Source organism: Bidens hawaiensis, unplaced genomic scaffold (genome assembly GCF_021521415.1).
Source record: "Bidens hawaiensis isolate Kalapana, Puna unplaced genomic scaffold, B.hawaiensis_p1.1 tig00053501_1, whole genome shotgun sequence".
In the NCBI taxonomy this organism is placed as follows: Eukaryota; Viridiplantae; Streptophyta; class Magnoliopsida; order Asterales; family Asteraceae; genus Bidens; species Bidens hawaiensis.
In genome coordinates this window covers 13,251-30,933 of record NW_027506263.1, presented here as the reverse complement: position 1 = coordinate 30,933, position 17,683 = coordinate 13,251, and the positions used below count along the sequence as shown (strand labels likewise).

Here is a 17,683-nt window from a genome sequence, read left to right as displayed (position 1 = left end):
TATTAACAATAAAAACCCCTCCAAAAAAATTCAAAAAAATTAATAAAAAAATCATAACTCAAAATATAAATCAAAAACGAAAAATGTAAAAAAACTAGAACGTTTCCTTCGTTGTCCTCGTTTTTCAAAAAAAAAACGAGAATGAAGAAAATTCCAATTCCAATACATATTAACCAACCAAACACATGATATGGATTCTCAAACATTCCATTCCAATTCTAAATCCTTTAAAAAAAGTCCGTGAAACGAACACGCCCTAAATGTAATGTTCATTTTTTATCTCAAGTTATTATCAGGAAAAGTTAAAATATATTTTGGGTTATTCACATTGAAAATTTGCAATCTAAAAACATAAATAGTATACTTAAATATCAAAAGTTAGAACTAAAAACTAGTGACAAACCAGAACAACTTTATCACAGTACGTATGCACACTAATATAATAAGCCCATAAAGAAAATCAACATAATCATTGATAAAAATAATCATGATCCTCACCAGCATCTAACCCTATTGTTAAAACCCTCTAATCTACCACAAAACCACCAACAACCGATGCCATTACTGGTCACCGGACCATCACCACCACATACATCATGTAACATTTCACAATTCCGGCCTTGTAAGACCCTCATTTCGGGTGCTGGTTGATGAACCTGAAAGTTTTGGTGATTCTGTTGCTCGAGTTCCCATATCTTTAGTTTTATGAAGCAGAAACGTCCCCGAGAAAATAGTGACAAAACCGCTGAGTTCGGATATAATCTGAGATGCATTTTGATGATCCCAGTTCTGCAAGAATTTTAAAAATCAAAACATGATCGAGAAACAAAAAAATGTTAATTTTTTTTAAGTGTTACGGTTATAGAAAATCACCTTAAACATGATCATACTTGCCAAGATTGTGAGACTGGTGAACATGACATAATAAACAGGTGATATCACAGCGGTATTGAAGGTGTCTAGTGCCTGCAAACACATTGAAAAACACCATTTTATATATATATATATATATATGTGTGTGTGTGTGTATTCACTTCAGTTCAGAACAAATAATATGTTGAGAACTGCGAGAACCACATTAAATCTTGTACTTACATTATATAAATTGACTACAATACATGAAAATGCCAATATTTGTAAGATTTCTATTTTTACATAAAAATATTAATAGTCTTCTATCTAAATGCTATATGCACATACACTATTACACTATACGCACATTTATATGCATATATGCATATACACTATTACACTATACTCGCTTATATATGCATATATGCACACATACTAAATACACATTTGTTTTGCAATTTTAACTTTTTTGTTGAGAAGCAAAATGTATGTCTTAAGCGGTTCTCAAGGTTTTGACGGTTCTCAATATATTGTTGGTTCTGAATCCAAAAGACAAGGTGAATATATCATTTTTAACTCACCTTGTTCAAATAATTGAGTTGCAATAGAATGAAACCAAAAAGTAACACAGTGAAAAACCATGTTTGAAAGTATATGAACTGATTGCTTCCTGAAAGCGATAATTTCATGGCGATCCCGACTGCTTTCACACACATAACCTACATTTTCCACTACTTTGAGCAAGAAAAACGTTAACCATAAAAGAAGCTGAAACAGGTAACGAGATACACGAACCGTGAGAGAGCCCATCAAAGAGCAAATCCCGACATATATGACCAGATGGGTCCTACCGTAGAGTGGCACATAACGGTAAATAAGTACGCCAACAACAATGAAAACAATGCAAGCATAGACCAGAAATCCTGTTTAAGACCATACTATTCTGTGTTAAGATATCAAAAGCCATAACTTTTTGCCAACTTTTTTATCGAAAATATATATTAGAGTTAAGTTTGGTTTCATCCTTGTGGTTTGGCCATTTTAACGCTGTTAGATTTTCTTGTTAAGTAGAGAGGCTATTCAGTCAGTCAATTAACACCTAAGAGACTAGTCACGAAAGGTGGGCCAAAAGGATTTATTTAGCTGTTTATTTTAAAAAATTAACTTTTAAACTTACATAAATAGTCTTTTAGGCGTAAAAGGACAAAAATGCGCTGAATTTTTCTGTTAAGAAGAAAGGCATTTTAGTCATGTTACACTAAAGAGACGAGACAACTTAAGAAAGGTGGGCCAAGAGCATTTATTTTTAAATAGTTATTAGTAAAAAGTGAACTTAAAAATTTACATAAAAATAGTCCCTTTAAGTTTAAAATGACTGAAATGTCTTAGATTCTTATGTTAAGCAGAAGGGCATTTAGTCCTTTTACAGCTAGAAACGATTTAAAAAAGGATGGGCCAAGAGGATTTAATTTTCAATCATTATTTTTGAAAACTAACTTTAAATATACATATCTAGTCCCTTAAGTGTAAAACGACTGAAATACCCTAGATTTTTCCTATTAACACTTATATCACTTTATACCTAAGGAACTAGTTAAGAAAAAAGGGCCAGGAGGACTTAAATTTCTTAGATGGTTATTCTAAAAAAGTAATTATAAAATATTAATAAACAGTCCCTTAGGAGTTAGGTGTGCAATAACTTAAATGCCCGATTTTTTTCTATTAAGTAGAAGGGCATTTTAGTTATATTACACCTAAGGGACTAGTTAAAAAAAGAAATATTGGTTTTAAATAATCCCAACTATGGTCTATTGGTAAATATCAGTTCCAACTTTACACTTGCCTGCTGACCGTCCCAACTATTGATGTATTTGTTTTTAACGGGCCGCGACTAACGGATGTTATCTCCGTTAATGATTTGCTGACGTGGACCTTCTTCTCTGACCGGAAACTTGCCGGAAACCTGCAACTCGCCTCCATTCTCCCTAATATCGTTACACCATCTCTCTCTATCTTTCCCCTCATTCGAAACCTAACCGACGTGCCGCTGTTGTTGTCTCCGGCGAAGTCCACCCTCGTCAGTCGTTCACCATTCAAGGTAATTGACACATCATTCGACTCGTTTTTATCCTCTTAACAAAAGCCCTATGCTTATTTTGTAAATCGTGTAACATTGGTTTCAAATTTTTGAAAATAAAATCGGGTTTGGTATATAGGATTGGCCATGAAAGAAGATGAAATCTACTTCATTTTCTAATTTCCGATGTCTTTTAAAGAGGGAGGGAGACGGGGTGACGATATTAGGGAGAATGGAGGCAAGTTGCAGGTTTCCGGCAAGTTTCCGGCCGGAAAAGAAGGTACACGTCAGCAAATCACTAACGGAGTTAACATCCGTTAGTCGCGGACCGTTAAAAACAAATACATCAATAGTTGGGACGGTCAGCAGGCAAGTGTAAAGTTATGACTGATATTTACCAATAGGCTATAGTTGGGATTATTTAAAACCAATATTCCTTAAAAAAAAGTAGGCTAATAGGAATTATTTTCAACTGGTTACTTTTATATAATGAACTTTAAAATTTACATAAATAGTCCTTTGGGTGTAAAATGATTGAATGCCCTTCTACTTAGCAAATCTAATAGTGTTATTGTTAGGGACGAACAACGGAACAAGGTAAAAGAAATGAAACCCGTAGCCATGATATGGCAAACAATTGGACTTGCTACTGAAGTAGTTAAACAGCCATGGGCCCATGCCACATGGACAAACACTGACCTTAACTCTATAAACTATATAGCATAACGTACCTGGTGCGGTTGCAAAGGACCAAATTTCTTTAACTGACTTAATTTGAGTCTCTTGCGGCGCGTGCAAGACGATTGTGGTCGACCCCACCAAACAGAGCACGCACCCGATCACACCAAAAATATGTAATCTTTCATCTAAAAAATAATGTGCTAGAACTGCACTGCAAAAGAGTTTATCATGTGCAGAAAAATATCACCTTTAAATCAAGAAAATGGTACCAAAAAAAATCATATACTAATAGTAATCTATCTACCTGATTATCATACTTAGAGCCCCTAATGGTGTTACAAGAATTGCTGGTGCATATGCATATGCAGCAAAATTTGCCACCTCACCCATGATCACTGCAATTTCATAATAATAATGAACACAGTTATTATAAATACGCGATTACGAAAGAAATAAATAATAATAATATACATTTGTGGTGTGATTAGAACTTACTGCTGATCATTCCAGCCCACCACCAGGGTTCTTTCAAGTATGAATAGCCTCCTAAACCTAATTAAGAAATGTATATAAGGTAGTATAATCAAATTCATATATTAACACATATATATTGATATTCTTTTTTCAATATTACTAATATATAAGGTATTGAGCTTATTTGGTTAAAGATTACTGTTGGGATTCCCATTAATCAAAACCTGATCACAAACTCACCTTAAAAAGCTACTTAAAATATCAAATAGTCAAGTATAATTCTAATAATTTCATATTTTTGATCATTTCAAGCTATTATCAATTCCAAAACACTATTTATAGAAATGTTCATGGGTCGGTTTGGGGCTAAAACCGTACCAACAACTGAAAATTTAAATTTTGGGTTTTGGGATTTTTGAAAGCAGTTTATTCCGTTTATTTTGGTTTTTGGTTTTCGGTTTTCATAATGGGGTTGATTCAGTTTTGCTATAAGGGATGAAAATTTTTGAGCTGAAAATTAAAAAAGTAATGGCCCAAAATAATGTAACTCGACCTGAACTTTTGGGCCTAAAATTTGTGAGCTACAACACTTATTCACTTTATATAATTACTTAACATTCATAAATAAAATTTATAATCCAACTTATTAACAAAAGTAATTAGATGGTTCAATTCATTTATAAAAGTTGGTTCGGTTCAGTACAAGCAAAATCGAAACCGAACATAAAAACCAAACAGTCGGTTTTGGGTTGGGCTAGTTACGGGTCCGTTTCATGCACGTCCCTATTTTATTACATTTTTTCAAAATTATATAACTATTCTTTTTAGCATCATGATCATGATAGAGCAACATAATATAACTTAACATACCTTAAACAAAACATAAAATGAAAAACATAATTCAACATGCCTTAAAATTAAAACAGAACAAGCAAAAACACAAAATACCGAGTTTGTGATAAAAAACCTGCTCTAATTCCGGTAGCACCGGCGTTCATGAGACCCTTTTTCTTAATAATAAAACTTGATCCAATGAATATACTCGAAGACAAAGCTAACACAAGCCCATGAACATTATCAGATGACATCCCACCCATCTCTAATCCCAAAACCAACAATTTTGTTGATTTTCACCTGGAATTTAAAAACCCCACGAACAAAGTTTCAATCTTTATCAGTCTTCTATCAATACCCACTTTAAAGAAGTCGAAATTGAACTCAAAACAAGAAAGTTGAAGCTTTTTGTGTGTCGGGTAGCATGTGATTATGGTTTCTTTATCGATTCAGATGGAAAATGATTGATCACATGTATTAGGGGATTAGGCTTTCAAAAGTGTCAAGCTTTTTAAAGTAAAGCATTGGAGTGACACGAATACGAGTAAGAAAGATATTGTACGGCGATTACGTGCACACGAAGAAACAAAGGTTGATCGGAATTCTGCCGTCATTGAGTTTTGAAGTTTGGGTCGAGTTATTTTCTAATATATTTATTATTTATATAACTGTTTAATTATTTTTATATACTTTGTAAAAAATCTTTAACAAACTTAAGCTCGTCTCAAGCTCGGGTAAACGAGCCAAAATATCGACTTGAGCTTGGTTGTGTAGTGTAAAATTAATGTATAGAAGTCCGAGAGAATAAAAACTTAAATAAGAATATAAAGGTTCGGCGAACCTAAATGAGCTTTTATACAAAGCTCGAGCTCGGGGTTGATAACTAAACAAGCTTTATTTAAGGCTCGGGCTCGACTCAAGCTCAAAAAAGCTCGTTTCATTTCCATCTTTTTATCGATCCAAGCTCGCGAGCAACTCGGCTCATTTGCGCATCTAACTGTACCGGGAAGGGCTTTAAATGGTACAACCACTTGAGGAACTACTATTGAGGATGAACTTGGAACACAAGACCTGACGATCGATGTCAGGAACTGAATTTGATCGATGGTATAGGAATGAAAGGCCACAAGATTAAACTTGGGAGGTAGATCAGCTACCTGAGGTTTAAACCTGTACAACGACATAAACTAATATTATGGGCAATTTCTGTCAGTTCAAATTGTATGCCGTTCCCCTAATTTATGGGATTAAATGGTATTGGGCAAGTGACTGACAGACAGTTATAGTTGTACTGGTATTACCGGCCAGCATGAATTAAAACATTGGAAATTAGTAGTTAAATTTGGTTTACAACACTTTGAAACGGGAAAAGACATTGATGTGGGAATATCCTTTTTTTGATTTTGTTAGCTCGTTTCAATGCTTTAGATAACGACAAATAAAGGTTGATTACTATTAGGAAAAAAAAACTTAGGCCAACTTGATAATTAGTTAACTTGTAGTCTAAGAAAAGGCCAAAGAATGTCAGTTCGGTCCAGGTGCCACTTAATACAAACTAAAGGAACAAAAAAAGATTCACACCGTTAAACGAAATCGTTTTAGCTAGAGTTGTCAATCATGTCAGGTTAACAGTTTTATTGTTCAACCCGCACATGACCAGGGTTGGCCCATAGTATTTTATTTGCAGGCTAGGCCACCGCACAAGGCTCAAAAACTTTTGGGGCCCATGAAAAACTAAACCTCGTTACAGATATAGATAAATTAAATACAAACGTTGCTAAACCAATTTTTTCATGTAGCTAAGTTGGTTGTTACCTTAGCTTGCTTGTTATTGTAATTTACTCTTGTATTGTATTGTAGTCAGGTTCGATTCCTTGATTATACCCTTTTAATATGGTTTATGGAAGACTGGAACTAGTGCTGGGGCGGTAAGGACTAATTTGATGGAGACCATATCACTAGTTAAATTCTTTTGTTACATAAAGATTTTGTTAGATACAATTTGGGGACCATATTACGTTAAATTCAGATTTTATTGCATACCTTATATGTAATTTTTTTTCTTAAACAAAATTCCATAATTAAATCTAAAAATCAGTTAATAAATTATAAAATAAAAGCCTATTTAATTTTGACTAATTTAAAATAAACCATCGTTTTTAGACCAACTTTATCAACAACCTGAAGGTTGGGTTAACAAAAATTTTTCAAAACAACAATGAAAAATGCATTTTAAGCCACAACCTTGTCGCTCAAGCGACCAGGTCACGACCTCACTAATGCCACTTGCCACTTATTTTATATTTTTTTTCTTTTTTTTTAACTAAACAATCAATTTAATGTAATTTTTAATTTTTTTTAACAACTTAAACCTTTTTAGAAAAATCTAAAAACACAGTTTTGCTTTTGGGGTTTTTATTGCACATTTCAATATAAATTTTATTAAAATTGAAGTATTTTCAAGAATATGTATTTTTTAAATATGAGTCCGTAAGATTATTTTCTTTCCTTTTTTTATACTTGTAAATAAATTATTAGGTTCGAAACTAAATTGAAGTGTTTGTAATTAAAATAAATTTGCTTAACGAAAATAAATATTTTCTTTATTTATAATTTTTATAGGATAAATTAAAAACTAAATCACTTGTTTAATAAAAAATTGATTTAATTTGGGTTGTGAATGAGAATAAAAAGTTGTATGCGTAGACTAGAGAGAGAGAGAGAAATTAGTTCTTTATATTTAAGGACCTATTTTTTTTGCTCCCACAGAGTTTGTAAGAGTTTTCGAATTATCAGAGATTACTCTGCACATGACCCACATTTTTGTTCATGTTAGAAACATCAACTCTAACTCTCACACACAATTAAGATCTTATAACCTAAATATGATTTACATGTGTTGGACGACATATATAAAAAATAGCAAAAATTGCATAGTCGAGTTTAAAAGGAAAAAGAAGACGGTGTTTAGGGGGTGAATCGTAAAACAAAACCAAACCAATATTAACCAAAAACCGAATTAATTGAAAAATCGATTATCAGTTTTTTTAGGTATTAACATTCATATTTTCATATATAGATCTAGTTTTTCTACCTCCGTTTCATGTATTTATAGAAAAAATTTAGGTCGAGTTTGGTTTTGGTTATAACCAAACCAAAACTAACAAACTAACCGAATTAAGAAACTAATTTTGGTTATTGGTTTCTGTAGATGAAATTATAAAAACCAAATTTCAATTTTCGTTGGAGTGGAAAAACTGAGCCGATATACGCTCACCCCTAATAGTATTTACTGTTTACTTTTCTGAATTTGAAAAATGTATTTTTTGAACGTGAGCACTTTTTACAGCTTACCAGTACCGTACTAATAGTAATATGGTACCAGTACCACATCGTGTCGAACCGGTACCGATCGAGCACAATCAGTACCAATACTTGTGTTCGTTTTTTTAATGTTTTTGCATCGATACCCTTTCAATTTGGTGTTTTATGTATTTTTTATAGTATTGGTACCCAACTGAAAAACAGTTTGGTCTTTGATATATTATTTCACTCGTTTCAGCGGTACCAGCCTCATCGCTAGGCAGGTGCGCCAATCGCAACGTAAAATAGTTATGATAAGAACCAAGTAACGATCCGTGAATACTAGCTTGCAACTACTAATACAATACCCTTATCAATATCTAGTATAACTTCATTAAAACGAGTTAATTAAACTAACTTAATGTGAACTTACTCAACTATTTAACCGCCTTGAATTCTGATGAAGGGAGGATATCACTTAGGCAAACGAATCAATTTGACAGTTTTGATGTCTATCACTAACTTAATATATGAGGGTATTCTTAATAAGATTGAGTTCTAGTTAGATCATTCATGTGATTCAACACTTAGAGCATAAGGACTCGATGATGTCTGCCTACCCTAAGGTTCACTACAATAAAGATACTAAGAGCACTTACATTGGAGTTCCAATCCCCTTCCCCGTACTTAAATTATAAGAAAAACATGAGATTTTGTTAACTTTCACTGCCACATTGGAGTGTACTCATCCTCATACCCCAATATCCATTTATATTGGAAACTAGACTAAACCCCTATTTGGGTGTTTACAATTCATCATCTATCTTATGTTTTAGAGCAATCTCAATATGTTCTTTGCTAATATGTGAGGGGTAAATTATATGGTATGCTATGAGTGGTTGTGAGTAGATGGGAGAGAAAATGTTATATGAGAAAGTTAAATTTGGGTTTCATTGTTCGCACCGTATAATTTTTTAGAATCTTCTGAAAGTGGTCATAAGTGGAGGAGAAGAAAATATAATGATAAAGGTATAAAAATATTATTTAATTGAACAGGAAAGATAAAATACAATGATTTTTAAATGTAATTATATGATATATATAGTAGGGGGAATGTTAACGTACAATAATCGCTTAACGTGCATTACGTACGCGACATACGTTCAGCTAATACGTTCAATTAAAACATTCAAAACCTTTAAAATTTCAGGCAAAAACTTAAGGGTTCAGCTAATACGTTCAACTAATACATTCAAACATTTAAAAGTTCAAGCAAAAACTTAAACGTTCATCTAATACGTTCAGCTAATACGTTCAAATCGTAAACGTTCAATGTCAAAAACCCATCATCCAGAACTCAATATTAATCGATTGAAGCTTCAAAATTGATGATTAATTGAATCGATTTCAAAGATTAATCGATCAATTGGCTTCAATTTCAGTTTCAATCAACTAAACAAATCTGTGACAAATTTTTCGTTTTTCCGATGAGTTTGTTTTCGACGGCGATGATGGTGACGAAGAGTGTTGATGGAGCCTAGGGATGGCAATGAAACCCGAACCCGATGGGAAAACCCGAAACCCGACATAAATGGGACGGGTAATACCCGACCTTTTAGGGTTTGGGACGGGTTTGGGTTTAGTTTTGAAATTTTTCACGGGTTTGTGATTTCTAATATACCCGGTTACCCGACCCGATTACCCGATAGCATAAACCCATTTACCCGATTATATACCCGATGTATCCGATATAGCTTATTATATTATATATATACTATATTCCAAATATATTATTTGTCGAAACTTGTTTATTTTAATTATTTGAGATATTTTACCTTTATGGTAACCATCTTTGTAATCGATTAGTTATATTTTCTTAAAACCCGGTAGAAACCCGACAGGTTTTGAGCCGGGTATACTCGATGGGAAAACCCGAAACCCGACGGGTAATTACCCGATTAAAACGCGACGGGTTTGGGACGGACTTTTATAACCGGGTATGGGTTTGGGAATACCTAAACCCGACCCAAACCCGACCCATTGCCATCCCTAATGGCGCCGGCGAGCGGAGGTGAAGGAGGTGTGCTGATGTCGGTGAGGGGTGGTGGAGACGGACAGATGAGTGTAATTGTGATTTTGGGTTTTTGAAAATCAACGGTTTGAAGTGTCGCGTACGTAACGTACGATAAAGGATTATTGTATTTTATCCTTACCTATATAGTAGAGAATGGGCTTTGCAAGTGTAAAGAGGTATAATTGAATTGATTATGAATATATATATGGAAAATTGGATATGAAAGAGTATTGAAAAGTAAACAAGACTTTTCAATGTAATCCAATAAACAATTAATATTCACAAAAAAAAAAACCAAGACTTGAACGGGCTTTGTGAGTGTAAAGACTAAAGAGGTATAATTTAATTGATTATGAATATATATGGAAAATTGGAAGTGGAAGAGTTTTGAAAAGTAAACAAGACTTATGGGTATATGCATATTTTTTAGTTTAGTTATATGGATGCGGAAGAGGATTCCATTGTGAATGCTTTAAATCGGAGTGCTAGAAACGAACTAGCTCTCTAACATGTTTATAAAACTATTATAAAAGACATCTGATCTAGTCACTTAAAGACAAATGATTGGTTAGTCTAAGATCACAAAAAAATTACAAAACTAATTACTTGTTACTTCAGCCTCAAATACACTTAACTACAAAACTTTGTTATTGTGACAAGTCTACAGATATTACGAAACTACAGGACCATGTAGTGACCAACTCCGAAGAAGTTTATTTATATGTATTAACTTGTTTAATCAATTATCTAGGGTCATGTCTAATCTCTATCCCTACAAATGGCATTCATTTACTCTAAACATAGGCCTATGTCTAGAACAAATACAACCACACAACCAATTGAACAAATCAATAATCATCTAATATTCATAGCTATCATAAAAACCAAAATTAATAATTTATTAAAGGAAATATGGTTTTAAAATTTTTTTTTATATTTAAAGAAAAGTTTAAATTACATCGAAACAGAAGGCAAGCGGACAACAAGCTGCGCCGCTACCCCTTTTTGAATCGCAAAACCTAATCTTTTAAAAACTATATTTGCTGATCTTTGAGTCATAACATTACTATGCATGACCCGCTGAACACGGGTAAGTAGCTCCACAGCTTCAGGCACGAGGAAACCAAAAGTGTCAAAAGCAAATGGAATAAATACATGTTGGTTGTCAAGACACGCATTTTCATGTTTTGCCACCTTATCTGAAGAAGCTTTTAAATAATCTTGGAAAATTGGAAATAAATAATCCTAGATTTTGTGTATTGCTGATACATCCCACCTTTTAAAAATCACTACTAACGGTCCCATCTTTCAACTATTTTTGTTTCAATGGTTCTTCATTAAAAAATATTTAACGTCGTTAAGTTTTTTCCTTTGTTTCAAACCGATGTTTTAGGGCTTTTGATCGGAAGAACGATACGAGTCGACTGATAACTTATCTCGAAACGGTGATTCAAATGGCTTGATTTTTGTTAATTGGAAATTCAAGCACCCGAATTGAAACATTTTTTGTCGTTTAGATCACTATTTCGAGATAAGTTTTACATCAGTTGACTCATATCATTCTTCAGATCAAAAGTCCTAAAACATCAATTTGAAACTAGGAAAAACTTAACGACGTTAAGTATTTTTTAACAAAGGACCATTATGACAAAAATAGTTGAAAGATGGAACCATTAGTAGTGATTTTTAAAGGTGGGATTATTATCTGCCAATACACAAAATGTGAGATTATTTATTTCTAATTTGCCAATAATCTTAACTATGTCTTGGCAATTAACAGTCTCAACTTCACACTTGGCTAGTGGCGGTCCCAACTAAAGGTGTATTTGTTTTCAACGTTCCGCGACTAATAATAGTTAACTCCGTTAGTCTGTTGCTTACATGGTGCGCCTAGCTGCTAAAAAAATTCTTATGTGGCACGATTACGTGGCATGAACTCTTTATAAACATCTTTTAAGTATTATATGGACAAAATTGGAGGCGCCACGTAAGCAACAACAGACTAACGGAGTATGAATTCGAAACTGTTATTTGTCCATATGACATAGTTATGATTATTTAAAACCAATTTTTCTCTACTAAAACTGTATCCAGGGGCTGACCCATATTAAGTGGATTGGGGCCCTGAAACCCCAATGTTTTTAAATATTTTCTTAAAGATGGTATGTTTTATATTATCAAAATAACTTTCGTATGATGGTTGTCCTTTTGTTTATGTTACAAAAATGCACGGGTTCGAGCCTATCTAGGTCATCTTTTTATGGTTTTAAAATGCTACAGCAACGCATAACATGTTCTCTACTGTCTTTGTTTACTGCATGCATGTTGGTTGTAACTTCTTATTTTGAATGCCTTTAAAAAGGGTTTGTTTTTATGCTTGAAACAAGCAGAGAATTGGAACAAGGTTATCATATCTTAACTAGCTTTTGAACTCTATGTTATACGGGGTTTGTCAAAACGGGTCAAATTAATACAATGAATTATTTAAAACAAATTTTTCTTTAAATATTTTAAAGGTAAACGTAAGAACATAATTATGTTAAAATTAAATTACAAATACTTCTCTAAATATTTCTTTGTATACAACATTTGACATGATATTGACAACTTCGATTAGAGACTGCTCGATCACTACTTTGCCTAAACAAATTTTGACTCGAACCTTTTTTACTAGAACCAAATTAGCTTTTTAAAGCGGCCTGTTTCTACCCGAACCCATTTTGACCATAACCAAATTCATTTTTTTAAGTTGACCCGCTTTGGCTGAACTCATTTTCTCATAAATCCGTTCAGAAGAAATCCAGTATGAATTGAACTAGTTTTTGGGCCAAACAAAATTGTTTTTTTAATTGGCCAGTTTTGATCTAGACTCATATTCACTCGAACCAGTTTTGACCTCTGTAATTCATGTCTCATTGATTTATTCGATAGAAAAAACACCATAAGCTCATTCCTTTTCTGCTATGAACATCCAAAATCCCTTAAATATGCATATTATGCCATAATATCCCATATAAAGTAACTCAACTTGATTAACATGAAAAGTCACAATTGTAATATGTTAGGTAAAAAAACCTCCAATTCTCTATAATTGTTTTGTGGTTACAAACTCATCTTCAACCATCTCTAATGGTTTATACACAAAAAGTGATACATTTTATTCAAACATAACACGGACTACCTTTAAAATAGATTATAAACTAAACATTCAAACCCACACAACATACATCAATTACTTAATATCTTCATGTTGTATTTAAAATCTTAAAACAACATTGACAAACCAATCATTGGCATCCATAATAAACCCAAATCTCAATGTTTTACTCAAGATTTCATAACCATCCAAAAAATTCGATCATCCCTTGACAACATTGATACGTGTAACAAAATTGGTTTAATAGTAATGTCATAAGTCTATGATAATATATGTCTATGGACCATCCGTTGACAACATTGATACGTGTAACAAAATTGTTAGATTTACAAATAATCGTGTAACCCAAACAGAGTTATTTGCAAACTGTGGAATATAAACTATAAGCAGACTCTCTCTTCTAACTGAATAATCGTGTAACCTAAATTAGTATGTTATAAATTGTAAGATTATAAATATTGTATTTATCCAGCGAAATTTTTAGTACACGCAAAATTGAATATCTTTTTAAACATATGCCACTAATTATTATACGATAATGGCTCGTAAATCATTATTTACCTATTTTAATAATTCAATGTTTGACTTTAAACTTATTATGGATATTTAATCATTTATATATTTTTTAAAAAATCACAATCAAACTTTTTATATCTAATAATGCAATTAGATGTAACGGGTTAGTAAAGTTAGTGTTACTTAAATTATATTAAATTCGTTTTTTTCATATGTTATAACTAATGGATTATACTAATTAAACCCATGACATATAAATAACATGGATTAAGCAGAGTAAAGATTAAAAAATAGGTGGGAAATTAAACAAATGATTGAATGTGGTTAGTACACGTCATCCTCAATATTTTTGTTTTTTAGTATAGGCAAATTTCATGGGACTGTTTGTTTGTTACAAAAGGCTAAATGAGGAGATTGATCATCTCGAATCAGTCTCTAACACAAACTCGCATTGCAACAACCTTTAGCCACTTTGACTCTTGCTGGTCGCAGCCCTCCTCTAATTACGAGTATTGGTAGCTTGAGCCCGAACAATAATTTTAGTGCTTCTAATGTTCAAAAGATATTAAGGTTGGCTGACTTGTATTCATTTGATTTTAATTTTAGTTATGAAGAATGAAATCTTATTTTGTGTGTATTTCAATAAGTAATGGTCACATATTTTGTCTTTTCTAATGGGTAAAGATCATATATTATTTTTATTATGATATTGTTTTTTATTATGTTTCTCTTCATGCCCCAACCGGACCCGAATAGCGACCAATCCGAAAAATCTTAACACCAAAAAAAAATTGAAACCCCATTAGTAAGAAATCATGGGTCTGCCACTGAGCGCATCTACTCTCAAATAACAATTCAAGCAAAAAAAACCTTAAAAACTATTCGAATATCATCGTTCACCAAACTGATACTTTTGTTAATTATTCATATTACCAAGAACAATGTATAATGGAATACAACTCCTGTCCTCTTCTTATTTCTTGACATCTTCAACTCTTCAACCTCAAATTAATCTTCAATCCATTTAGCTTGTTTTTCTTCCAAAATAAACAAATAATTACCTAAAATTCACAAATCATGTAATAAGTAACTGAAAACAATGTGTACCAAAAATATGTATAACCGAGTCACATCAACTAACTGTTTAACCATAAATTTAAACGTACCAAATAGGTTGACAAGTAGCTCCACATTTGTTAATGAAACTAATTGTGCGTTGTTTGTAAACAATAAACACCATCTATATTTTTTTTAAATGTGTATTGTTGTAAATGTATTAATGGCCCGGCCCAGAGCAGGTGTAAGATTGGCTATCATGCAACGCCCACAATCTCAAGAGGCACATATTTGTATGTTTTTAAAAAATATATATATCTTAAATCTATAATATATATAAACGAAACCTCTAAAATCATGCGTGTTGCGATGTGGTCACTCCCTCTTTTTATGGAAGTCACCAGATTGCTTGGTTTTTAAATGGAGGCCTCTAATTGATTTAACCCAAATTCATGGGTATGGGTCTTACCAAAACAAGATAACTCTTAAACGAGTTATAACATCTCATTAAATTAAAAATTAATCTTACAAATTATTTGATATGAAAATCCTATAAAATAGGGATATACTAAAATTTAATATCCAATTTAAAAAGAAAAATATATTATTTATATTAATAAATAATTTTATAGTAAAAAACATAAGCGGGTCATGGGTCACCAAATCCAGATAGCTTTTAAACGGATTATAATGTATCATTTATTTATGAAACCCTTTCATCATCAAACCCTATATATATTATTAACTTTCTTACAATAAAGAAAATTGAAATCCAAAAAATAAATATTCAAAAACGAAAAATGTAAAACAACCATTCTCTCAAACCATCATATTGCTTTATTTGTAAATGAAGGTTTCTCACGCATTTGACCCGAATTCACGGGTAAAGGTCTCACCAAACCCAGATAGCTCTTAAACGGGTTATAACATCTCATTATATTAAAACTTAATCTCATAAAATATTTGATATTAAAATCCTATAAAATAGGGATATACTAAAAATTAATATCCTATTTTATTTAAAAAAGATATTATTTCTAATTAAGAAACAATTTTATAATAAAGAAAATAAACGGGTAATGGGTATCACCAAACCCAGATAGCTTTTAAACCGGATTATAACATATCATTTATTTGTGAAACTATTTTATCATCAACCCTCAAATATATTAATTATTAACTTTCTTACAATAAATAAAATTAAAATCGAAATATACATATATAAATATCAAAAATGAATAATGTAAAACAACCCCCGTAATACGGGGGATAAAATCTAGTATATATATAAAAGAAACCTTTAAAAACTCTCTGGTTACTCAGCACATCCTCTCAAGCCACCAGATTGCTTTATTTTGTAAATGGAGGCTTCTCATGTATTTGACTCGAATTCACGGGTATGGGTCTCACCAAACCCAGATAGCTTTAAACGGTTTATAACATCTCATTAAATTAAAATTAATCACACAAAATATGAAAATTCTATAAAATAGGGATACACTAAATATTATATTCGATTTAAAAAAAAGATATTATTTATAATTAAGAAATATTATAATAAAAATAAGCGGGCCATGGGTCACCAAATCCAAATAATTTTTAAACGAGTTATAACATATCATTTATTTGTGAAACCCTTTTATTATCAAATTCTAAGTATATTATTAACTTTTTTACAATAAAATAAATTATAATCTAAAAAGTAAATGTTAAAAAAAATGTAAAGCAATCCGCGTAATACGGGGGATAAAAACTAGTGTGTGTGTGTGTGTGTATATAGGGTAAGGATCCTAAGAGAACCATTGGCAAATTAAAAACTTTGAGAACCATTTTGACCACTAAAAAAAACCTCTAAAAAATATTTAAAAAATTATAAAATAAAAAAAACGAAAATTTTAAAAAAGTAAAAAAACTAAAATTATTATATTTCATTCCGGTTTCATTAAAAAAAACCGATTTTTTTCTTTTTAATTTGTATTATACCTATACAGATATGCATACTTTCATTTAATCTCTAGTTACGTAATGCACACATATGTACATTATCATTTACCTTAAATTATACAAATGTCTATAGGAAAAAACATGTGTGTACATATTATACATATAAAAAACGGATTTTTTTTCTTTTTAATTCGTATTATACAAATACATATATGTATACTTTCATTTAATCTCTAGTTACGTAATGTACAAATATGTATATTATCATTTACCTTAAATTTTACATATGTGTACAGAAAAAAACATGTGTGTACATATATGTATAATTTAGCTAAATCGAGATTTTTTTTAAGAAACCGAGATGATAAATAAGAACTTTGGTGTTTTTACTTTTTTTATTTTTGTGTTTTTTTTGTTTTATGATTTTTTTTAAGGTTTTTTCGTGATCTAAAATGGTTCTCATAGTTCTCAATTCTCAAAAAGTTCTCACATGAGGCTGACAATATATATATATAATATATATATATATATATATAAACGAATAATGTTGAACAACCCCGTAATGCGGGGGATAAAAACTAATATGTATACAAAACAAAATCTGATAAACGAAGCTTGGTGTAGTGGTAGGATTCCGGTTTGTTAACTGCAATGCTTAGGTTCGAGTCTTGTCCACACCCATTTTTCCGTTTTTCTATTAAAAGTTGCTAATTTT

The 17,683-nt window shown here is 31.6% G+C and overlaps 1 protein-coding gene across 1 annotated transcript; it reads right to left on the bottom strand.

The window, feature by feature from the left end:
* Positions 1-581: 581 nt before the first annotated feature.
* On the bottom strand, positions 582-5,196 carry LOC143617274 (putative magnesium transporter NIPA1). The gene is made up of 8 exons (XM_077089890.1): positions 5,052-5,196; positions 4,106-4,162; positions 3,915-4,005; positions 3,661-3,821; positions 1,648-1,775; positions 1,434-1,571; positions 874-966; positions 582-789 (listed from the first exon to the last, which is right to left on the bottom strand). The coding sequence occupies exons 1-8, from the start codon at positions 5,179-5,181 to the stop codon at positions 607-609; spliced, it is 981 nt and encodes a 326-aa protein (XP_076946005.1). The 5' UTR covers positions 5,182-5,196; the 3' UTR covers positions 582-606.
* Between the last annotated feature and the right edge of the window lie 12,487 nt (positions 5,197-17,683).

Bases quoted from the DNA above. Each gene is read 5' to 3' on its own strand.
- LOC143617274 (XM_077089890.1), bottom strand. From the start codon at position 5,181: ATGGGTGGGATGTCATCTGATAATGTTCATGGGCTTGTGTTAGCTTTG. The intron at 4,006-4,105 runs GTAAGTTCTAAT...ATGAAATTGCAG, and splicing joins GTGGGCTGGAATGATCAGCA to TGATCATGGGTGAGGTGGCA. The intron at 1,776-3,660 runs GTACGTTATGCT...GGTCTTAAACAG, and splicing joins GTCCTTTGCAACCGCACCAG to GATTTCTGGTCTATGCTTGC.